The sequence below is a fragment of the Puma concolor genome, chromosome B4, assembly GCF_028749965.1.
Source record: "Puma concolor isolate L17-30 chromosome B4, mPumCon1.1.hap2, whole genome shotgun sequence".
NCBI lineage: Eukaryota > Metazoa > Chordata > Mammalia > Carnivora > Felidae > Puma > Puma concolor.
Genome location: NC_141673.1, coordinates 25,320,239 through 25,345,160, shown reverse-complemented (window position 1 = coordinate 25,345,160; position 24,922 = coordinate 25,320,239). Strand labels below are relative to the sequence as shown.

Below are 24,922 nucleotides of genomic sequence, written 5' to 3'. Positions count from 1 at the left end.
TAGAATGTCTGGGTTCTTTTTTTTTTTTTTTTTTTTTTTTTTTATGTTTGCTTAGTTAGGAGAGGAGGGGCAGAGAGAGGGAGAGAGAATCCCAAGCAGACTCCACACTGTTAGCATGGAGACCCACCTGGGGTACAACCTCACGAACCAATGTGAGATCATGACCTGAGCTGAAATCAAAAGTCAGATGCTTAACCAACTGAGCCCCCGAGGTGCCCCTGGGTTATTTTCTATTTCAATCATACTTGAACCCAATTATCTTAGGTATTACAAATTAGTCCATGCTTTATTTGAAGCAATGTGAGTTCAGAGATCCATTAGTGTTTGCAAACTAGTTTGTTGGGTGAATGTTTCATTTTCTCCAACTTGGGAGCCCCAGTTTCATTTCTAGAGTGATAGCATTGTTTCTGTTTTTGAAACTCTGGCTGATTCCCTAGTCATTTTTGTTACCCCAATGTTGTCCTGCACCCCAGGGACTTAGCCCAACAAACACAAACTGTCCTGCTGGCTAACTGGTTCATGCTCCCTTATGGCCCTTTCCTCTATCAGGGCTGGGAGAAAGATGACACATGTGGAAGTCTACTCTACAAAATGAAATAAGGATACTTTGAGATCTTCAAATTTTTTTTATTTATTTTTGCTTTGATCTGAAGTATCAGAGAAAAATATAAAATTTAAAAATTGAAGTGCTCTCCTACCTGTCTTCCCCTTGCCTAATCCACATAGCTTTGGGTGCATCCCAACAAGGCACTTGCTGTCTGAGCTACTCTGTAACCTTGTTTTTTGGAAGAAGGTGATGTGAGGACAATGACAATAGGTTTTGATTATCTTTTTATTCCTATGTTGCTATCACTCAATCAAACACCTAATTCTGGCTCCAGTAACATACCAGACTAAGGCAACAAAGATCACGCAGTCCCTGTCATCAGGAGTTTGTGATCTCCTGGGAGATGCAGACAAGCAAAAGTTGAGAGGAAAGCCCAAGGAGATATGTGAATACAGAGGAAAGGGAGTTTAACCATGGTTAGGGTGAGAGGGGGTCAGGCCAACTCTTCACAGAGGAGAATTATTATTCATTCTATTGGCTGAACAGCAAAAGATACCAGGCATTAAACTGAAGTTCTTATTTTTTCCACTTTAAAATGTCTTCAACAATGGTTCCCATTTACTGTCAAAGCTGGCTTCTGAGTGATAATGCCACTAATATGATTATGCCAACCTCTCTTACTGCTCACCTTACACTTCATATCTGAAGGTCATGGCACTAAAAATTGGCATGGATGTATTCCAAGGAATCTGGTTATCATACTTGACTATTTATAATTCTAAAATTGAAGACTAAATCACAAGTTAATTGGCACTTTAAAAGATGGGTATGGAGTCGGAGGAGTGAATCAGCAGAGGAAGAAACAGGGAGGACTATGTGAGTGCAGACCAACTCTAAGGGAACTTCGATTACCAATGTCCAAAACTGAAAGTAACTTATGGTTTGTTTTTCACAGGTGAGGAATTGTTTTACATACCACATGGAATGCTCCTGGGGCTTTGACAGGTCTGAAGCCATCAACAGGAACGCATTGATCCGCATGGCCGTTACAGAAGCAGCTGCCCTTGACAATGAAATCATAGATTGCATAATGTGTAAAATGTTGAGGCTTTGTGGTCAGGTCATTTCTCTGACAGGGGCAAGACTGTCGTTTTAGCAACTGCACACGGAGGTTGGTGATCTTCAATTGCTCCTGCACTTTGGCACTATAAGGGTTCTCTGCATCATATGGTGGTGACAAAGCTCTGAAAATAACCTGTAAAGAAAGAAAAAAATACCATGAGTATATACGACTGTGTGCAAACCCCAAATTGTTTGCCTCATACAGTCTTGGTTTGATTTACACCTTTTGTCATCTGCAAGTGATAAGATAAGAGATTTTTAGACTTTGATCACACAGGTGTGCTGCCTGTTCAGATGCAGAAGTATAAATTGAGTAACCAGCAGAGACCTTACTCTTGAGATGAAGGCAGCCATGCAAAGATCTTGGGGGAAGAGCATTCTGGGCAGAAGGAACAGCAAGTTTAAAGGCCTTGAAGCTGAATCCAGCTTGGCTTATTAAAGGAAGAACAACAAGGCCAGTGTGACTGAAGTCCAGGAAACAAGGGGACAGTTTTTAGAGAAGAGGACAGAGCCAGTGCATAACACATCATGAATAGAGAGTCCTTTAAAGGCCATGGTAGTTATTCTAACTGTAGTGGGAAGGCACTGGAGGTTCATATGCAGAGAGCTGATACCATCTGATTTACATTTTTAAAAAAGATAACTCCCACTTCTATAAGGAGAATGGATTAAAAAGGGGGAAGAAGAGAAGCACCAAAATCAAGATCCAGACACTTCTATTTCCAAATGAGGTGTGACCCTTCAAAGACTAATCAGTTATTAATTGGGGCCACTGTTGCTACAAATACCTTTGGTTCTCCTTTTCTGGATCTGCCTTCCAAGCTTGTGGTACATTCTTGGAATATTCTTATGAGTAGTAAATATATAGTCATTTCAGGGTGGATTTGATTTCTGAAATCAGTTAAAAGTCCTTTAAATCCAAATGTAGAAAATAAAATGGCTGATCAAGTTAGTTAACAGTATTTTGGTTAAATGTAAAGTATAACTAATAAAACTTTTTATTGTGTATATTACAGATAGACTTGAAAGGCAATTTAAAACTTTAGTTCTGAGGAGGAAACCAGAGGGAGGAAGACTCAGAAGGGACGGACTTTGGGCATGTGTGTGTGTCCATACGTTATATGGGGGTAATAAAAGGGCCCCTGGGGTGGAGGGGTACAAACTTCTCTAATGGATGTCTTAACTTTGGGGGAGTAAGGCTGGTGGGAGAGAAAATCACTGCCAGTAGAAAGCAATGAATATAAAAAAAGGAATTCCAAACTATCTCACAACATAAAACAGTATCATAAGGAGACCGATACCAAGTTATACCTTATTATGCAGGTTAAAAACAAAACAAAACAGAACAAAACCTTAAGCAATCTTGTTAATTTATATAATAAGAGACACAAAACTCCCCTGAAAAAAATTTTAGGCATCTCTTGGCTTTTTAAAGATATGTTAAAAGTCTACTCACAAGAAATCCAGAAATATTTTGATAATGGAGTAGTATGAAAGTAAAGTAATTATTAAAAAGTAGGCTTTGGATAAACTCCCATTTAGAGAGAATGTATCTAAAAGTAGCTTTCCAGGAAAAAAAATCCTTAAGGAATACTTCAGATATAAAAATTTCATTTTAAGAATTGATTTTGCAATGAAAGGATGAAAAGGCAAGAATCAACTGTGCAGGACCACATCTCCAGCCATACTTAGGTGCAGAACTGTCCTAAATGAAATATAACTTAAGGAGGAGTGATAATTCAATGGATACTTGGCCTTCACGGCCAATTCTCCATCCAGCACTATAGTGATTCTCTATAAATAGAAGTTGGATCATGTCACTGCTTAAATCTGCCCCCACCCAAGGACCTCCCATTTCTCTCAGAATAAAATACAAAGTCCTTATACCAGCCTGCCTCATTTTTGTTCTTAGCGCTTATTTACCAATTGATACATTGTAGTTGTACTTTAATGCTTTACTGTCTTCCTGGTCTAGAAAGTAAACTTCTTGAGGATAATTGCTGATCCCAGGACAGTGCCTAGCACAGGGGAAGTATTCAATAAATTCTTAGTAAATGAATTGATTGATTATAACATTGTTCTTGGCATTTAAGTAATAGGTGAGAATTTTAAATAACTTAATTTCCTTTTCTAAGGTCCTAAACAGATTCACACACTGAATTCATATTATAGCACTAGAAGGGAAGAGGTAGGAAATTATAAAAACAGTTAGAAATAACTGAATCATTAACCAACCTCTGCATCTCTAGCTATTTTTGAACTTGCAAACCTTGGAAAAAGTTGTATCCTAAACTTTAACAATGTTCTGCCCCATTTATTCACATGTAAAGTGGTGGAAAGCAACATATGGAATACTGTTTTCCAACAATACTATGTCACCTACTTGAAAGTCAATATGGAAGTAATGTCTCTTTTAATGATAGCCTATATCACAGCATGTTTTTACATTTTGAATCATTAAAAAAATTAAAAAATTGAACCCATTGTGAGTTTTATGTGACACTTATTTTTCAAATAACACCCCCAATACTGGCATTCTGTTAGACATTCGTGAAGGACACTTGCTCTAAATAAAATCAGTAATGTGGCCACCTCCTGGTTTATCAACCACAGTAATACAAGGACATGGAAAAGGGTCACAGTGCTTACCAAATAAGTATTCCACTGAAAAGCATATGGCATCCTTCTCTAAACCGTGGCCCACCCTTCCTTTTCCTCAACATTGGTGGTACTGTTTGCTCTCTGTGTTCCTATCACGTATTTATCCTTGACATTTACCCTAGTTCCCTCTCCCCCACTCCTTATAACCCCTGTCCTCTGAGAATTGTTTAGCATATGCAAGGCTAGAGGAAGATCTGTCAAGGTTTGTAGGAACTAGAAGCTCTTTTGCTTCCTGAACCCAGACTGGAAGCTGAATGGCGGCTCTGTGCTTAGTGTGCATGACACCACAGTTGGCACGCTGATATCAGCAGGGAAGGGACATCATGACCCCTGAGGCTGCATGCTGGAAAGGAGACAGCAGAGTGCCACAGACACAAAGTGAACGGGAATTTAAACCATGAAATCTTTTTTCCAGAAAGGAGACGCCTTAATCTGATACTCTGGGAAATAGATCTACCCTGCGTCAGGAAACAAAGAGTGCGCCAATCCAGATGCTTCAAACTTCTGGCAGGTCGCCCTTTGGGTCCCACCCAGTTTTTCTTCAAACATCTCCAGAAGAATCCCGCATGGCACTACTAAAATGAAGTAAGAAAAAGTGTAGAAGCCCTCATATATCAGCCTCTTCTGTTTTTGTCCCCATCAGGAACAGGATGTATCTATGGGCCCACCACTGTTCCTCTGTCTATGAGTGCGTCTGAAGGTACACTCCTGCAAGACATAGTTAACAAGCCAGAGGAGAACTAGGATTGAGCCTATTTCAGTGTTTCCAGCTTGTTAGTGCTATTGGCCAGGACTTCCTGATACTATTTTTCAAATTAAGAAAGTGGGTTATATTTCAGTGATTAATACTATGCTCATTACAGAGAAATCTGTCACTCAAAAATGTAGAAGACACTAAGAATCTACAGTGCAGTCCCAAGGACAGCCAGGAATACCGACTCCACAATATTTTCCCATCTAATCTTCTGTATATATACATATAGAATATAACGTAAACCGCTTTGTTTCAGCTTAACAATACCTTGTGAATTTTTTCCAATTCAGTGAAAATAATTCTACATCAGTGGTTCTCAAAATGTGGCTCTCAGACCAACAGCATCAGTGTCAACCTGGGAACTAGTTAGAAATGCAAATTCATGAGCCCTTATACCAGGCTGACTGAATCAGAAACTCTGGGGATGGAGCCCAGCAATCTGGGTTTCAACAAGCCTTCCAGATGATTCTGATGCACAATAAAGTTTGAGAAACACTCTTTCATAATTAAAAAATCTGGTTAGGATTCTATTGTGCGGATATGACATAACTTATTTAACCAGGTTGCTGTCGTTAGGCATCTAGATTGTTTTCAACTTTTCGGTATAACCAACTACAGTGAACAATCTTATAGCTAAAATGCAGAAGTTTATAATAATATCCTGAAGATACATTTCCAAATGTGAAATCAATGGTTTAAATGAAATACATAATTTTAAAACCTATCTGAGCTTCTGAGTGAATCACAAACCCTTTCCTACTTAATCTTTGGAATTTTCACATTTCTCTGGTCTTGGCCTGCTTTCTAAGCCTGGAATCCCTTAAACTTTGCCTAAGGATCTGGACTTTTGGCTTAGGCTCTGCCATTTCTTATGCCTTAGTATAACAAAGAGATCCTTAAAAAGTTCTGAACAGGTTAGAATTACCTATATGTTCTTTTCTAACTCTCAATAATAGTGAGAATTAGTTAAAATAGAATTCCATATGTCCTATTTTTACTGAGATGAAACTTTCAACAGAGTTTAACACAATGTGAACAGAATAAGAAGTAATTATTAGGTACATAATAGACAGGAAGTCTTTTGAGTACCAAACTCATATTTACATATTGCTCCATAATTAAAATTTTATTGCCTATGTTAGATCACAATAATTCAAGAAACTTAGTTATCACATTTTAAAATTTTTGTTTAGCTACTAGCTTGAGAAATATTTCAGGTCCGAGGTGATTGCCCATCTTGTGGACTCTGTTGGCACTTGTGTTTCCATGAAAGCACTTTCATGCTAGTACATTGTATTTTATTTTTATTTTTATTTTTATTTTTATTTTTATTTTTATTTTTATTTTTGAGAGAAAGAGCATGAGTGGGGGAGAGGGGCAGAGGGAGAGAGAGAGAATTTTAAGCAGGCTCCATGCCCAGCACAGAGCCCAATGTGGGGCTCGATCCTATGACCCTGGGATCATGACCTCAGTTGAAATCAAGAGTTGGACACTCAACCGACTGAGCCACCCAGGTGCCTGGATCATGCTAGTACATTGTTATTGCCTATTTACTTGTCTGTATCGCAAAATAGACTCTGCTCAGTAGGTTTGTCTGGTTAACAGCTGTGTCCCCCAGCACGTCCCTGGCATATTATAGCATTTCATAATTACATTGAATGAATAAATAAATGAACTGTTTTTCCAAATAGCATTTTTAAAAAGGAGAAGCCAAACAAGTAATAGGATTTAGAAAAATAAAAAAGGAAAAATGTTCTTACAATTATGTACTCTCGATGAGAAAGTGTATGAATACATACATATATGTATAAATACCTACATAAAAATATGTAATATATTTCAAATGGTTTTATGGATTCCTTCTCTTCAATAGTACACACGGTCTTTCACATTCTTAAGAAAAGGGATCAAGGGGCGTCTGGGTGGTGCAGTCGGTTAAGCGTCCGACTTCAGCCAGGTCACGATCTCCCGGTCCGTGAGTTCGAGCCCCGCGTCGGGCTCTGGGCTGATGGCTCAGAGCCTGGAGCCTGTTTCCAATTCTGTGTCTCCGTCTCTCTCTGCCCCTCCCCCGTTCATGCTCTGTCTCTCTCTGTCCCAAAAATAAATAAACGTTGAAAAAAAAAATTAAATTAAAAAAAAAAAAAGAAAAGAAAAGGGATCAAGCAGGCATGATCAAGCACCCAAACACATACAAATATTACACCTTTTCCATGGTTTGTGGTCTAGTTTTCTTATTTACCAAAAATGGAAGCTTTAAGATCCTAACTGCAATTGTTCTTTAGTGGTTTTTAAAATTCCCATATCTTTATGTTATCAAAACAGCAGCTTTTGCTTTCAATGATTTCTCTCCTGTTTTTCTATTTCATTTTTGCTTTTATTTTTATTACTTACTTTCTTCTACTTACTTTGGGCTTAATTTTCTCTTCTTTATTTACTAGTTTACCAATTTTTTCTCCCAAGTTTTTATTTAAATTAAGGTTAGTCAATATATACTGTAGTATTGGTTTCAGGAGTAGGATTTAGTGACTCATCACTTACATATAACACCAATGCTCATCACAATAAGTGCCCTTCTTAATGCTCATCACCCATTTAGCCCATGCCCCCACCCACCTCTTCTCCATCAATGCTCAGAGTTCTTTTGATTTGCCTCCCTATTTATATCTTATTTTATTTTTCCTTCCCTTCCCCTATGTTCATCTGTTTTGTTTCTTGAATTACACATATGAGTGAAATCATATAGTATTTGCCTTTCTCTGACTTATTTTGCTTAGCATAATACACTCTAGTTCCATCTACCTCATTGCAAATGGCAAGATTTCATTCTTTTTGATGGCTGAGTAATATTCCATTATGTAATACCAAACTTCTTTATCCAATTATCAGTTGATGAACATTTGGGCTCTTTCCATACTTTGGCTATTGTGGATAATGCTGCTATAAACATTGGGGTACATGTGCCCCTTCGAATCAGTACATTTGTATACTTTGGATTAATACCCAGTAGTATAATTGTTGGGTAGGGTAGTTCTATTTTTAACTTTTTAAGGAACCCCTATACTGTTTTCTAGAGTGGCTGTACCAGTTTGCATTCCCACCAGCTGTATAAGAGGGTTCCCCTTTCTCCATATCCTCACCAACATCTGTTGTTTCCTGAGTCGTTACTTTAGCCATTTTGACAGGTGTGAGATGGTATCTCATTGTGGTTTTGATTTTTATTTCCCCAATGATAAGTGATGTCGAGCACTTTCTCCTGTGTTTGTTAGCCATTTTTATGTCTTCTTTGGAGAAATGTCTGTTCATGTCTTCTGCCCATTTCCTAACTGGGTTATTTATTTTTGGGGTGTTGAGTTTCATAAGTTCTTTATAGATTTTTGAATATTAGCCCTTTATCTGATGTGTCACTTGCAAATATCTTCTCCCATTCCATAGGTTGTCTTTTAGTTTTGTTGATTGTTTCCTTCGTTGTGCAGAAACTTTTTAACTTGATGAAATCACAATCACTTGATGAATTCATTTTTGCGTTTGTTTCCCTTGCCTCCAGTAACATGTCTTGTAAGTTGCTACAGCTGAAATCAAAGAGGTTGCTGCCTGTGTTCTCTAGAATTTTTATGGTTTCCTGTCTCACATTTAGGCTTTCATCTGGTTTGAATTTATTTTTGTGTATGGTGTAAGAAAGTGGTCCAGGTTCATTCTTCTGCATGTTGCCGTCCAGTTTTCCCAGCAATATTTGCTGAAGAGACTATTTTCCAATTGGACATTCTTTCCTGCTTTGTCAAAGATGAGTTGGTCATACATTTGTGGGTCCATATCTGGGTTTTCTATTCTGTTCCATTTCTCTATGTGTCTGTTTTATGCCAGTACCATACTGTCTTGGTGATTACAGCTTTGTAATATAGCTTGGAATCTGGAATTGTGATACCTCCAGCTTTGGTTTTTCTTTTTCAATATTACTTTGGCTATTCAGGGTCTTTTCTGGTTCCATATAAATTTTAGAATTGTTTGTTCTAGCTCTATAAAAAAATGCTGGTGTTATTTTGAGAGAGATTGCATTGAATATGTAGATTGCTTTCAGTAGTATACACATTTTAACAATATTTGCTCTTCCAGTCCATGAACATGGAATGTTTTTTCATTTCTTTGTGTCTTCTTCAATTTGTTTCATAAGTGTTACATAGTTTTCAGAGGACAGTTCTTTTACCTCTTTGGTTAGGTTTATTCCTAGGTATCTTATGGTTTTTAGTGCAGTTGTAAATGGGATTGATTCCATGATTTCTCTTTCTGCAACTTTGTTATTGGTATATAGAAATGCAACAAATTTCTGTACATTAATATTATATCCTTTAGCTTTGCTGAATGTATTTATCAGTTCTAGCAATTTTTTGGTGGAGTCTTTCAAGTTTTCTACATAGAGTATCATGTCTGCAAAGACTGAAAGTTTGGCTTCTTCCTTGCTGATTTGGATGCCTTTTATTTCTTTTTGTTGTCTGGTTGCTGAAGCTAGGACTTCCAGTACTATGTTGAACAACAGTGGTGAGAGTGAACATCTCTGTTGTGTTCCTGACCTTAAGGGAAAAGCTCTCAGGTTTTTCCAACTGAGGATGATATTAACTGTGGATCTTTTGTATATGGCCTTTATCATGTTGAGGTATGTTCCTTCTACCCTTACTTTCTTGAGGGTTTTTTATCAAGAAAGGGATGCTGCATTTTGTCAAGTGCTTTTTCTGCATCTATTGAGAGGATCATATGGTTCTTATCCTTTCTTTTATTAATGTGGTATATCAGGTAGATTGATTTTTGGATATTGAACCACCTTTGCAGACCAGGAATAAATCCTACTTGATTGTGGTGAATAATTCCTTTAATGTCCTGTTGTATTTGATTTGCTAGAATCTTGTTGAGAATTTTTGTATCCATGTTCATCAGGGATATTGGTCTATCATTTTCCTTAGCTGGTTTTGGAATCAAGGTAATTCTGGCCTCATAGAATAAGTTTGGAAAATTTCCTTCTATTTCTATTTTTTGGAACAGCTTCAAAAGAATAGGTATTAACTCTTCTTTAAATGTTTGCTAGAAACCCCTTGGGAAGCCATCCAGCTCTGGACTCTTATTTTTTTGGGACATTTTTGATAGCCAATTGAATTTCTTTGCTGGTTATGGATCTGTTCAAGTTTTCTATTTCTTTCTGTTTCAGTTTTGGTAGTTTACATGTTTCTAGGAATTTATCCATTTCTTCTAGATTGCCCAGTTTGTTGGCATATAATTGCTCATAATATTCTCTTACAATTGTTTGTCTTTCCACAGTGTTGGTTGTGATCTCCTCTTTCATTCGTGATTTTATTTGAATTCTTTCTCTTTTCTTTTTGATAAGGATGGCTAGGGGGTTATCAATTTTGTTTATTCTTTCAAAGAACCAGCTCCTAGTTTCATTGACCTGCTTTCTATATCATTTATTTCTCCTCTAATCTTCATCATTTCCCTTCTTCTTCTGGTTTTAGGATTTATTTGCTGTTCTTTTTCCAGCTTTATTTGCTGTTCTTTTTCCAGCTCATTTAGGTGTAAGATTAGGTTGTGTATTTGAGACTTTTCTTGCTTCTTGAGGAAGGCCCGTATTGCTATGTATTTCCCTCTTACAACCACCTTTGCTGCATCCCAAAGGTTTTGAGCTGCCATGTTTTCATTTTCACTTGCTTTCATGTATTTTTTAATTTTTCTTTAATTTCTTGGTTCCATTCATTCTTTAGTAGGATGTTCTTTAACCTCCTTGTATTTGTGGTCCTTCCAAATTTTTTCTTGTGGTTGACTTAAACTTTCATAGTGTTATGGTCTGAAAATATGCATGGTTTGATCTGAATCTTTTTGTACTGGTTGAAGCCTGATTTGTGACCCAGTATGTGATCTATTCCTGAGAATGTTCCCTGGGCACTTGAAAACAATGTGTACTCTGTTGTTTTAGGATGAAATGCTCTGACTGTATCTGTTAAGTCCATTTGGTCCAGTGTGTCATTCAAAGCCATTGTTTTCTTGTTGATGTTCTGCTTAGATGACTGCTTGATGATGTTCTGCTTATTGTTGTAACTGGGTGTTAAAGTCCCCCACTATTATTATATTATTACCAATGAGTTTCTTTAAGTTTGTTATCATATGACTTACATATTTGGCTGTTCCAAGTTGAGGACATAAATATTTACAATTGTTAGATCTTCTTGTTGGATAGACCCCTTTATTGTGATATAGTGCCCTTCTTCACCTCTTGTTATAGTTTTGGTTTTAAAATCTAGTTTATCTGATATAAGTATGGCTACTCTGGCTTTCTTTTGACATCCATTAGCATGATAAATGGTTCTCCATTCCCTCACTTTAAATCTTCAGGTGTTACTGGGTCTAAAATGAGTCTCTTATAAGGAGCATATGGATGGGTCTAGTTTTTTTTTTTTTTTTTAATCCGTTCTGATATCCTATATCTTTTGATTGGAGCATTTAGTCCATTTACATTAAGAGTAATTATTGATAGATATGAATTTAGTGCCATTATATTACCTGTAAAGTTGCTGTTCCTGTAGACTGTCTCTGTTCTTTCTAGTCTTGGGTGCTTTTGGTCTCTTCCCCGCTCAAAGAATGCCCTTTAATATTTCTTGCAGAGCTGGTTTAGCGTTCACAAACTCCTTTAGTTTTTGCTTGTCTTGGAAATTATCTCTCCATCTATTCTGAATGACAGCCTTGTTGGATAAAGTATTCTTGGTTGCCTATTTTTCCCATTTAGCATGTTGACTATATCATGCCACTCCCTTCTGGTCTGCCAAGTTTCTGTGGACAGGTCTGTCGCTAACCTTATGTGTCTACCCTTGTAGGTTAATGGCCTTTTGTCCCTAGCTGCTTTCAGAATTTTCTATCTTCGTATTTTTCAAGTTTCACTATGATATGTCTTGGTGTTGACCTGTTTTTGTTGATTTTGAGTGGAGTTCTCTGTGGACTTCAATGCCTATTTCCTTCCCCAGATTAGGGAAGTTCTCAGCTATAGTTTGTTCAAATAAACCCTCTGCCCCCTTTTCCTGCTCTTCTTATGGTACTCTTATGATATGGATATTACTGTGTTTTATGGAGTTTCTGAGTTCCATAAGTCTATATTCATGATCTAATAGTTTTCTTTCCTTTCCCTCTTCTTTTCTGCTCCGTTATTTTCCATAATTTTATCTTCTATGTCACCTATTCATTCCTCTGCTTCTTCCATCCTTATTGTGATTACACTCAGTTGGTTTTGCATCTTAGTTATAGCATTTTTTAATTTCAGACTGACTATTTTTTAGGTCTTTTATCTCTGTAGGAAGGGTTTCTCTGGTGTTTTCTCTGCTTCTTTCAAGTCCAGCTAGTATTCTTATGACTGTTGTCTAAATTTTTGATCAGATATATTGCTGATAACTATTTTGAGTAAATCCTTGGCTGTGAGTTCTTCTTGATCTTTCTTTTGGGGAGAATTCCTCCATCTTTTAGGTTTCTGTCTTTTGCGTGTTATGAAAGCTTGTTATGTTTTTTGTTGCTGAGAGTAATCCTATGTTAAGGAGGGGTTGTACACTGTCCAGGGACTGATGCTTCAGGAAGTGTTTCTAGTGTATGTTTTGTACACTCTGCTGTTGTGTTTTGGCTACTCTTTACCACAGGTCAGTCCTCTGCAGAGTTCCCCCTTTCTTGCAGTGAGGAGTATTGCAGTGGACCTTTAACTAGAATGCTTTGATTTGTTTGTTAAAATGAGCCTGATTAAAAAAAAATCCTGACCCAAAGAGAGAGAGAGAGAGAGAGAGAGAGAGAGAGAAGGAAAAGGAACAAACACAGACAAACAAAAAACTATAAGCCTGATTCCAAAGGAAAAAAAGAAGAAAGCCTGGTCCTATTTCCACCAGAACTGAAGCTGACACTTTGGAGCACTCTATAATCAGTAGACTTGGTGCATGCAGGGGGCCTGTGCTGATCCTCTGGGGGAGAGGCCCAGCGTGCTGGCCCATAGTCAGACCTGCCTTAGTAACGATGCAACTGCAGGGGTGTAGGGGGGGCAGGATTTGATGTAAACAGCTTCAGCCTCCACTGGGAGTGCTGTGTTGCTCACTGAAGTCTGACTGTGCTGGTGGGGGGGGGGGGGAGATGGCATCACTCTGTCACCCCGCTGTCTCATCCCCAGAGAGGGGACCTCACACCCACCACTGTTCAGGAAGCCCTCACAGAAAAGCGAACAATCTCCCTCCTGTGTCTCAGGCTTACATCAGATCCCTGCCCCCTCACCCTCTCTGTGCTGAGCCATTGGCACACCTGATGACATAGTTCCTCTATGTTTTATCTCTGGCACACAGCCAGGATTCAAAACTCCAAATCTTAAAGGACCAGACACAGTGTGGACCACCTCCCTTCCTCTGGAGGAGAGCCTCACTGTGCTGTGTCTGGTGCTGTCTTGTGTGCCTGGTGCAAAGCAGCCATACTGCCATGCAGGTGGTTGGCATTTATGGTGAAGCACAGCCAGTAAAAAGTAGCAACCAGATTACCTGCCATCTGCATGCGGTCCTGTCCCTTGCTAATGAATGGCCACTCAAAGGTGCCCGCTGGGTCTTTTGTCCTTATGGAGGCAATATACCCTCTTCCACGTGTACTTCAGGAAAGGGAACATTCTTTCCCAGTGCAACCCAGGGAATCCCTACACCATGCTGTCTACTCTTGGGTCTCTCTTGGGTCTACTCTTAGGTTTCTCCAGGAGCACTGCTGCCATCCCAGCTTGAATCAAGCGAATGGCAGGGACTTCTAAAATCTCAGAATTTGAGCTCTGCTATTTGTAAAAACTTGGTGATAGTTCCTCTCGATTCCCCAGTCAATGGTTTGGGGCAGTGTTGTTCATGTACAAATCCGACACACTTCTCTCTCTACCCCTCTCTCTTTTTGTCTTTCTCCTCTCTCCATGAAAAGGGCTCCCTCCCCTCCATGGCACCGCAGCTTTTCTCTTCCCCCAATTCAGGTCTCTGCACCTTGTACCTGACTTATTCTTAACCTCTAATTGTGCAGATTGTTCTCTTAATCCTCGGATCAATTTCCTAGGTATTCAAAATGATTTGCTGTTATTCTAGCTGTGTGCAAGGGATGAGGAAGCCCAGGGTCCCCCTACTACTCCACCATCTTAACGTATCAATCTACTAGTTTCTTAAAGTAGAACTGTAGATCATTGATTTAAGGACTTTCCCTCCCCACCAAATACTTCTTTAATTGCATCCCATAGATTTTGATATGTTGTGTTTTAATTTTTAATTCAGTTCAAAATCCATTCTAATTTCCCTTTTCATTTCTTCTTTGACTCATGAGTTATTCAAAAGTATGTTATTTAATTTCCAAATATTTGTGGATTTCCCTGATACCTCTTGTTATTGATTTCTAATTTAATTCCTTTGTGGTCACAGAACATAGCTTGTATGATTTGAGTTCTACATTTATCAGTATCTGCTTTGTGGTCTGTCTTGATAAATGCTCCTTGCGCCCTTGAGAAGATTGTGTATACTACTGTTTTCGATGAAGTGTTATATAAATGTTAATTAGGTCAAGTTGGTTGACAGTGTTATTCAAATCTTCTGTATCCTTACTGATTTTCTCTACTTTTCTCTAATTTTATCAATTATAGAGAGAAAGGTCTGGAAAACCCAACTATATTTATCAACTTGTCTATTTTTTTTGCAGTTTTTGCTTCATGGGTTTTGAAGCCTGGCTATTAGGTGCATAAACATTCCAAGACTGTTATATCCTCTTGATGAATTGGCTCCTTTATCAATATGAAATGTCCCTCCTTATCTCTGGTAATATTCTTTGATCTGAAATCTACTTTGTCTAATAATATATCCACTATCAAAAGCTTTCTTTTGGTTAGTGTTAGCATGGTATATCCTTTTCTATTCTTCTACCTTTGACTTAGTTATGTCTTTGTATTTAAAGTGAATTTCTTACAGTTGCATCTTTTAAAAATTTTTATCCAATCTGATAATCTATGCTTTTAACTGGAGTGTTTAGACCTTTTACATTTAATGTTATTATTGATATTGTTGTGTTTAAATCTGCCATCTTGGTTTTTGTTTTATGTTCTATTCCTCTTCTTTTTCTATCTGTTGAATTGAGTAGTTTAGGGTCCCTTTTATTTCCTTTTTTTTTATTAGTTGTAACTTTTACTTTAAGTTGTTTTAGAATTTGTAGTATTGTTGCTTTAGAGTTTATAATATACATCTTTAACTTAATGCAGTCTACCTTTAGGTAATATTTATCACTTCACATATAGCATAAGAAACTTAGAACACTGTACTCCTTTTTCCTCCTCTTGACCTTTGCTCCATTGTTGTCATGCATTTGACTTCTATATGTAATATAAACTTCACAACACATTGTTAATATTTTTGCTCTAAAAAGTCAATTATCTTTTATTTATTGTTATTTTTATTTTTTTTAAGTAAACTCTATTCTCAGTGTGAAGCTCAAACTCATGACCCAGAGATCAAGAGTCTCATGCTCTACTGATTGAGCCAGCGAGGCTCCCCTCAATTATCTTTTAAAGAGATTTTAAAAATAAGAAAAAAAGTACTTTGTATCTGTCCACCTATTTTCCCTTTTTGATGATCTTCATTCCTTTATATAGCTCCAGATATCCATCTGGCATCATTTTTCTTCTGCCTGAAAGACTTTTTTCAGTATTTCCTATAATGCAAGTCTGCTGGTAATGAATTTATTTTCTTTTGGCTTTTCTATGTCTGAAAAACTATTTCATCGTAGTTTTTTGAAAGATATTTTTATTGGGTATACAATTGTAGGTTGACAATTCTTTTCTATCAATAATTTCAGGATCATGCCCCACCGTCTTTTGCCTTGCATTCTGTCAAAAAGCTTTCATTCTTATATTTGTTCTTCTGTTCATAATGAGTTATTTTTTTTTCTCTTTAAGAGATTTGTCTCTTTATTATTGTTTGTTATGCAATTTGATTATAATATGCCTTGGGGTAGTTTTCTTCTTGTTTCAGTGCTTAAGGTTTGTTGTACTTCTTGGATCTGTGGATTTATAGTTATAACCAAATTTAGAAAAATTACAGTCTTTCTTTCTTTCTTTCTTTCTTTCTTTCTTTCTTTCTTTCTCTCTTTCTCTCTTTTCCTGTTCCCTTCCTTTCTTCTCTCTCCTTTGTGGACTTCAACAACACGTATATTAGACTGCTTGAAATTGTTCCTCAGCTCACTGATTTATTTATTTAAATAACTGATTTATTTATTTTACTGTCTCCCCCCCCCCATTTCATATTGAATCATTTCTTTTAGTGTGTATTGAGCCTCACAAATCTTCTCTTCTGTAGTGTCTGATCTACTGATCCCATTCAATGTATTTTTCATCTCAGACGTTGTATTTTTCAACAGTGGAAGTTCAGTTTGGATTTTTGCCATATTTTTCATGCTCTGCTTAACATGATCAATCTTTCCTCTACACTCCTGAACATAAGGAACATAGTTATAATAACTGTTTTAATGTTCTTGGCTAGTAATTCCATCATTTGTGTCACTTTTGGATCTATTTCTATTAATTTTTATATTTATTATGGATTGTATTTTCCTGCTTTTTTTGCATGACTTGATGGGCTGCAAGATACTGTGAATTTTATCTTGTTGAGTGCTAGATATTTTTGTATTCTTGAGCTTCTTTCTGGAATGCAGTTAAATTACTTGAAAATAGCTCAGTCCTTTTGAAGCTTGCTTTTAAGTTTTGTTAGGTGGGACCAACGTATTCTTTAGTATAGGCCTAATTCTGCCCTTGCGCTGAAACAATACCCTTCTAATTACTGATGCATTACGAGGTTGAATTACAAGATTTTCCACTCTGGCTGACTACTCCTGATCCTACGTGACCTCTGAGGGTTTGCTCCCTCTCTCCTTTAGGGTAGTTCTTTCTCAGGTCTCAGGTAATTTTCTCATACAAATCTATTGATCAGTACTCAGCTGAAGACTTGAGGGGGACCATTTGTAGATCTCTGGAAGTCTCTTCCAGTGCACTGTTCTCCTCTCTGGTACTCTGCCTGCAGACTCTAGCCATCTTTACTTCCCAGACTCTGAGCTCTTAAATTTAAAAAATCCATTAGACTCCTCCTAGGTTCCTGCTCCCTGCACTAGCCTGGAAGATGTCTCCAGGTAATAAGCTGGGACCATCAAGGAGCTCACCTCATTTGCTTCTCATCTCTCAAGGATCACTGTTCTCTGCTGCCTGATGTCCAAAACCTAAAAACAGTTGTTTCATATATTTTGTCCATTTGTTTAGTTGTTTCAGGAGTCAGGGTTAGTCTGGTACTTGTTACTACATGTTGGCTAAGAGCTGAAGTCTAAAACATCAAGGCAGATTAACTTTACTGAAGTACAATTTATAAAACTGTAACTGGATTAAGCCCTTATTTTTGCATAAAAATATCATAGAAGTGACATATTGGAAGTTTTATAATGAAGCTAGTAGTTAGATTTAGTAGATAAAAAGTCCAGAAAAATGAATTCGTTTTCTTTTTTTTTTTTAAGTTTATTTATTTATTTTGAGAGAGAGAGAGCAAGCAGGGGAGGGGGAAAGAAAGAGGGAGAGACAGAATCTCAAGTAGGTTTCATGCTGTCAGTACAGAATCCGACATGGGGCTCGATCCCATGAACTGTGAGATCATGACCTGAGTCAAAATCAAGAGTCATATGCTTAACTGACTGAACCACCCAGGTGCCCCAACAAATTAGTTTGCTACTGGGCATTTCAAACTAAGAAATGTGAAAAATAATTTAAAATATAAGCATCTAAACTGTGTAAGTTTATTCAAGCATTCTATTTTTGTAATTTGTATCTTTTTAAAAAGTTTATTTATTTATTTATTTATTTATTTATTTATTTATTTTGAGGTGGGGAGGGGCAGAGAGAGAGAGGGAGAGAGAGAATCCCAAGCAGGCTCCACGCTGTCAGCATGGAGCCCAACACTGGGCTGAATCTCATGAACCGTGAGATCATGACTTGAGCCAAAATCAAGAGTTGGAACACTTCACTGACTGAGCTGCTCACATGCCCCAGTAACTTGTTTCTTTTTAAGATGGGTAAACCCTCACTGTAACTTTCTTTATAATTTATAGTACCTATTATATTCTTCTATCTTACATTTTTTATGTTTATGCCATGTTTTGATTCATGTTTGTATTCCCATCTAATACCATATCTTATAGATTCTCAAAAATGCATCAAAGGAGTGCATCACTATAGAATTATGTTAAGACAGGTTTATAATTTTCTGATATAAGAATAGCAATATAAATATAATAAAATTTACTTATATAATGTGCATTTTATTCACAAGAGAATATACTAGGTACATAGCATTTCATAACAAACTTTATCATCTTACAAAATATCTTATGACTAGTAAAATTTTACCTTATAGAAAAAATGAATATTAGTAAATATTAAAATACTTTTTGAGTGCCAAATTTAATAATGCATTTTTAGTAACAAACTTACACAAACTGTAAGAATGACAGCAACACATTTAAAGAGGAATCCCTGGAACTTTGGCCTAATATAATCTAATGAAAAGACAAGTCACCTCAATGTTACAAATGATTCTATAGAACAAAAATAATCACACTTCTTCCTTACTCTGTGTAAGCCTAGTTAGAATAACATCTATTTTGAGGAACATTTTTAATTGTATTCATTTGTTTTATGTGGTTGTTTACTAGTTGTTTACAAAAATAACATCTAGTTAATTCAGTGGAATCTTGTTACACATTGACAACTGTTCTGTTTATTGTTAGGTAGGTGCTATACCCAAGACCTAGGCATGGAAAGTGATACATTTGTCTCCATTTCTACTGTTTATTTAATATCAAAGTTGATATTAAATATCAAGCTCCTGAATTTAGTAGGATTCATGCATTCTAGTTTTGTATTGTCACCCCACCAACAAGGAAGGTTTTATGTTAATTGACTTCTGAAGCCAGTTGATGGCACCCCTTAAGTTGAAGTTGTAGGTATTTGAGATGAAAGAGCATAGATTCTTTGAATGAGTACATGTACCCTAATATGTTCTTGAAACAGGCTTCCTGCTTTTTTGATAGGCACCTGTGGGAAAACATGTGATGTTTCAGGCTTTTAAAGGATTGCAGCGAGTGGAAGTTTTGGGCTTCGTGGAGAGAGAAGATTGGACAAGGAGAAGGTAGCATAATTGACAGGTGGGCGTCTGCGGCTGAGCAGCTGGTTGGTTTAATTTTAGAACACTCGCCCTTGACTGTGCCACTTTAAGTGGAGCACCTACTTGTCTTGAGAAGTGTGTCTGTCTTTTGGGCAGGACCAAAATCCTTTTTGCTTACACTCTGGAGCATTAGGCACCCTGTTTCATCAGATAGCCCACCTTTTAAAGTGGGAGAGTCTTATCTGCTCAACTAGTCCTTCTAAGATAGGACAATATAATCTAATAAAGCTCTCAATGGAGCAAGCTGAGGAATGCAGTGCACTCAAGTGACTTGCTTGTACGATAATAACCTCGATTTGGAAGTACACAAAAGCCTCTTTGCATGTTTCAAGGGCATATTTACAGTTATAAAGTGATGAAAGGCAGCTTCTTAAATATCTTCAGGGGCAAGGGAAGTGACAGACTGCAAGGAGGAACAAGATACAAGACAGAAGACCAAAATAAAAATAAAGATTCAGGCTAAAAATAAAATTTAAAAATTCTCTAATATTTGGAATCCTAAGCTTTTCCTTTTCCCTCAGCACTTGGAGTCATAGGATTTGAGTGTCAAAAAAAGTCCTTACCAATCAATGGTCTGGCCCAACTAGAAGAAACTGAGGCACAGAGTACTTAAAGTGACTTGCCAAAGGTCAACCTACAGGTGTGTGACAGAGCTACGACTAGAACCCAGTCCCCGATATCCCACTCTATACTTGTCAGCTAGCCATTCCTGGATTAAAGTTAAATTTAAAATGTAGGACTAAACAAAATATAACATATGATTGATCACACCTCCATTCATCATCTTAATAATGGATAGGACTAACAGTGCCTCCTTTATTCTAGTAATGGAGAGACTAACTGTGCCCTTGATAAAAGTAATGATACCTGCTCCCACTTGGCTCACAGGGATGCAGTGAAGGTTTTTAATAAGGTATCAGATGTAGAAATGCCTTGAAAAATCACTGCTCTTTATAAGTACAATTGAATGAAGAATAGCCTTTTACTAGGGATTTGCCTTGTTTTTTTTTGCCAATATTCCTTCTTTGGGCACTATCAGTGAATGCAGCCCAGTGGTTAGGATTCATCAACTGGCCTCTAAGATGCTAACTGTCTGTCTACCTGGGTAACTTCCCAATACTGATCACCTCTGTTTCTTATCACTATGACTGGCCCACAGTACAGAATACCCTCTTCATCTTGGATCACCAATACCTTCTGCTTGCCTGACCAGTGCTGGAAATTGCATGCATGATCTCTCTGCTTTCACTGCCCACTCTTGCTCCCTCTCTTTGTACTCAACTTTATATTCCAGGTATACTGAACTTCTTTCTGTTCCAAGAAAGCTCCATGGTCTCTCTCCCTTCCTGGTCTTTGCCCGTGCTATTCCCCCTGCCTGTAATACTTTCACACCTCTTTGTCAATGACACCCACTGCTCCACCCCCTTACTTGGCCCACTCTTGCCTATCTTTTAGGTGTCATCTTAGAGGTCACTTTATTCAGGAAGCTTTCTTCACCATTTCACTCCACTGCAAGCTTAGATGAGATCTTCCTATGTGCTACTTCAAACACTTATTATTTCTTTCACACTTAGAAGTTACCGGGGCTCCTGGATGGCTCAGTCAGTTAAGTGTCAGACTCTTGGTTTTGGCTCAGGTAATGATCCACGGTTTGTGAGTCTGAACCCCGCATCAGGCTCTGTGTTGACATTGAGTAGCTTGGGATTCATTCTTTCTCTCTCCCCCCCAAAATAAGTAAATAAACTTAAAAAAAAAAAAAAAGAACTTACCACATCTATTTTAATTGCTATATTCCTTTCTGGACTGTCAGCTCCAAGTGCAGAGGGCTTTGTCTGCTCGCCCATTGCTGTAGAGTCAATTCTGGCCACATATAAGAGTTAACAAATGTTTGTTGAAAGATCATGGTTAATAATGATTTATATTTTATGAACTGCCTTCATTTTTATTTATCTCATTTCATCCTTTAAAAAAATGTTTATTTATTTTTGAGAGAGAGAATATGTGCAGAGGAGAGGCAGAGAGAGAGAGAAGGAGACAGAAAATCCCAAGTAGGCTCTGTGCTGTCAGCATAGAGCCTGACACAGGGCTCCACCTCACGAACCATGAGATCATGACTTGAGCCGAAATCAAGAGTGTGACGCTTAACCAACTGGGCCACCCAGGCACCCCTATCTCATTTCATCCTAACAGTAAAACTACTGTGTAGTGTTACTCATTCCCATTTTTCAGATACCAAAACACTCAGAAGGTGTTCATTGACTTGTCCAAGGTTACCTAGCTAGTGAGTGACAGAGCTAGTGTTTGAACTCAGGTTATTGGAGTCCAAGTTCCATATTATTATCATAATATCACAGCTGACTTTGTTTGGTTATAGAATAATTGAAGGTCTTAATCAGGTGATCAGAGGGTTGAAATGATCAGAGCTTCCCTTCAGGAGAATAAATCTCATAAAGAGGAAAGCCTGAACCATGGTGGAAGCAGTGAGGGCAGGGTCGGCAGAACAGCCACGTGTGAGAGGCAAAGAAATGAATATCAGAACAAACACTAAGGACTAAATGCTAAGCTTTAGGGGCCACTCATAGTTAGAGTCAGGAGGAAAGAGACAAGCCAGAAATAATACAAAAAAAAAAATCAGTGAGAAACGTAGGAAAATAATGAAAATTATTTCAGAAACCAAAGGAAGTAAGAATGTAAAGAAAAAAATGTAATTAATAGTGGCAAAAGCAATTGGGGAACCAAGAAAGAAGAGAAAATATTTGGGAGGTTGGCTGGTTCACAGAAGACTTTTGAAAGCCTAGATGGAATAAAGGACAGTTTGTAGAGCTTTCAAGAAAGAATAGGGGACAAGGAAATGAAAGCAAGAAAGAAGTGATTGAAGAATTTTGGCAGTTTGTTTATTCATTCATCAGTTGATAGACATTTGGGCTGTTTGCAGATTTCAGCTATTATGAATAAAAGTGCTATGGACATTCACACAGAAGTCATTGTGAGAACATAAGTTATTTCTCATGGGTATTTAGGAGAGGAATTGCAAGGTGGTATGGTAAGAGCATGTTTAACTTTATCAGAAACTGCAAGACTGTTTTCTAAGGTGATTGTACTATTTTGCATCTCCACTAGCAACGTATGATGAAAGTATTAGTTGTTATACATCCTCACCAATACTTGGTATTGTCAGTCTTCTTAATTTTATATTTGATAATGAATGTAAGCAGCGTCTCATTGCGGTTTTAATGTGCATTTCCCTGTTGTCTAATGGTGTTGAGCATCTTTTATCTGTTTATTTGACATACATCTTTGGTGAAGTGTCTGTTCAAATCCTTTGCCCATATTTTTTCTTGTTGTTTTTCTTCTTATTGAGTTATAAGAGTTCTATATAAATTCTGATATATAAATACATATTCAGAGACACGATTTGCAAATATTTTCTCCCAATCTGTGGCTTGTCTTTTCATTTTCTTAATAGTGTCTTAAGAGCAAAAGTTTTATATTTTTATGAAATTCAGTTTATCAATATTTTACTTTTATGATTAGTACCTTTTGTGTGCCATCTAAGAAATGTTTTCTTCTGTGTTTTCTTCTAGAAGTTTTATATTTTCTGCTTTTACATTTAGGTCTATAGTCTACTTCAAGTTAATTTTTCTGTATGATGTGAACTAAGTGTTGAGGTCTCTTTTTTTTTCTTTTTTCTTTTGTGCCTATAGATGTCCAATTATTCTAGCACCAATTTGTTAAAGAAAAACTATCTTTTCTTCATTGAATCACCTTGACAACTTTTTTGATATTGTTTTCTTTATCGTTCTTTTGTTTGAGGTAGAGCTTCTTAGATCTGTAGATTTATAGTTTCTATCAAGTTTGGAAAAATTTTGCCTCCTATCTCTTTAAAGATTTTTTTTGGTCCCTTGTTTCTCCTTTTAGACTTTAGTTACATGAATGTTAGACCCCTCAATATTGCCCCACGGTTTACCAATGCTCTTTTTCTTCAATTCTCTTTTCTTTGTGTGCTTCACAAATATACAATTTCTATTTCTCTGCCTAATCTTTTCTTCTGCACTATCTAATCTGCTGTTAATCCCTCATAGTACATTTTCATTTCAGATATTGCATTTTTCATCTTTGGAAGTTCCACTTGGGTCTTTTTTATATCCTCTATTTCTGCTTTCAACATATTTGCTGAACATATGGAGTATATTTATAATAGTTGCTTTAATGCCCTTGTCTGTTCAACCTACAAGCTATGTTATTTCTGGGTGTGTTTCTATTAAATGAGTTTTCTTCTAGTCAGGAGTCATATATTCATGCCTGTTAATTTTTGATTGAACATTAGACATTGTGAATTTTATGTTGTTGGTTGCTGGATTTTGATGCATTTCTCTAAGAAGGATTAGACTTTGTTCTGACATGCAGTTAATTTACTTGGGGTCAGTTTAATATTTTTGAGGGTTGTTTTTAATTTTTGTTAGGGTGAATCCAGTCTAGCTTTTATTCTACAGCTAATGTAATCCCACTACTAAGGTCATCTGAGGACTCTAACAGTGCCTGTGAATTATGAGATCTTTCCACTTTGGATGGTAGGAACATGAACTATTCCCTGTCTTGTGGGAATACTAGGAATTGTTCAGCTAGCTACTACTTTCTGGAGGTTCTTTCCCCACTCTCATAGACTTTTAGCTCATGCATATGCGGTTCATTATTTAGCCAAAGATTTGAGGAGATCTTTGTACAGGTCTCTGGACTTCTTTCTTTATGCTTCACCTTCTTCTCCAGTATTCTGCCCCACAGATCCTAGCTGCTTTGGCCTCCTAGAGCACTGATCTCTGTCTCCCAACTCAGTGAGACCATTCCACTCTGGTTTCCCTTCCTGTGCTGTGGCTTGGAAATGTCCCGTTAATAAGCTGGGCAATCAAACAGCTTGCCATGCTTGTTCTCCCTCTCTCACAGATCAGTCTTATGCTGCCTGTTGTCCAAAGTCTAAAACAATTGTAACAGATGTCTTTTCTGGTTTTCTAGTTTTTTAATGTGGGAAGGTAATTACCATAGCAGTTAATCCTTCATGAATAGAAGGAGAAATCTCATTTCAAGCTGATAACTTCTAAGATGTTGCAACTTCTGAGATGCCAGAAATGAGAGAAAAGGAAAAACTTAATCTGATTTTAAGGAGATCAGTTTGAATACTTAACTTTCTTATTCCTTCTCTACCCATGTCCTTTTCCTTTCTACAAGGTAGAGGATCCTACTTGAGATTTTTCCCTTGAGCAAATGAAACTGCCTTTGATATAATCTGTTGAATTTGGAGGTGTAGTGAAGTATTTAAGTAGCAAAAACTATAGTGTTGCAGATATCCTTTTTGTCCAAAGTAGATGAAATTACAACAGCTCTGGGTGGTTATTTCACTTACTGAATTAACATTTCCTAGGATTTCATTTTGTCCCTGATATCATTCAACATGATCAGAACAAAGCTATTTATACTCTTCTGTGCTTGAGTCACTTAATTGTAATATCAAGATAATTTAATGCAGAATGTAAAATTATGCATATAGTAAAAAAGCCAAAAGATGAAAAAAAAAAGCCAAAAAAAGTA

At 37.1% G+C, this 24,922-nt stretch overlaps 1 protein-coding gene across 2 annotated transcripts in view; it reads right to left on the bottom strand.

Annotated features, from left to right (window-relative positions):
- The window catches only part of NTN4 (netrin 4), a 126,653-nt gene that overhangs the window by 78,300 nt on the left and 23,431 nt on the right, over window positions 1-24,922 (bottom strand). For both annotated transcript variants that reach the window (XM_025926628.2, XM_086712606.1), the window contains one exon: window positions 1,524-1,802. In XM_025926628.2, the coding sequence (XP_025782413.1) occupies window positions 1,524-1,802 (279 nt within the window). The remainder of the gene's footprint in view (window positions 1-1,523; window positions 1,803-24,922) is intronic.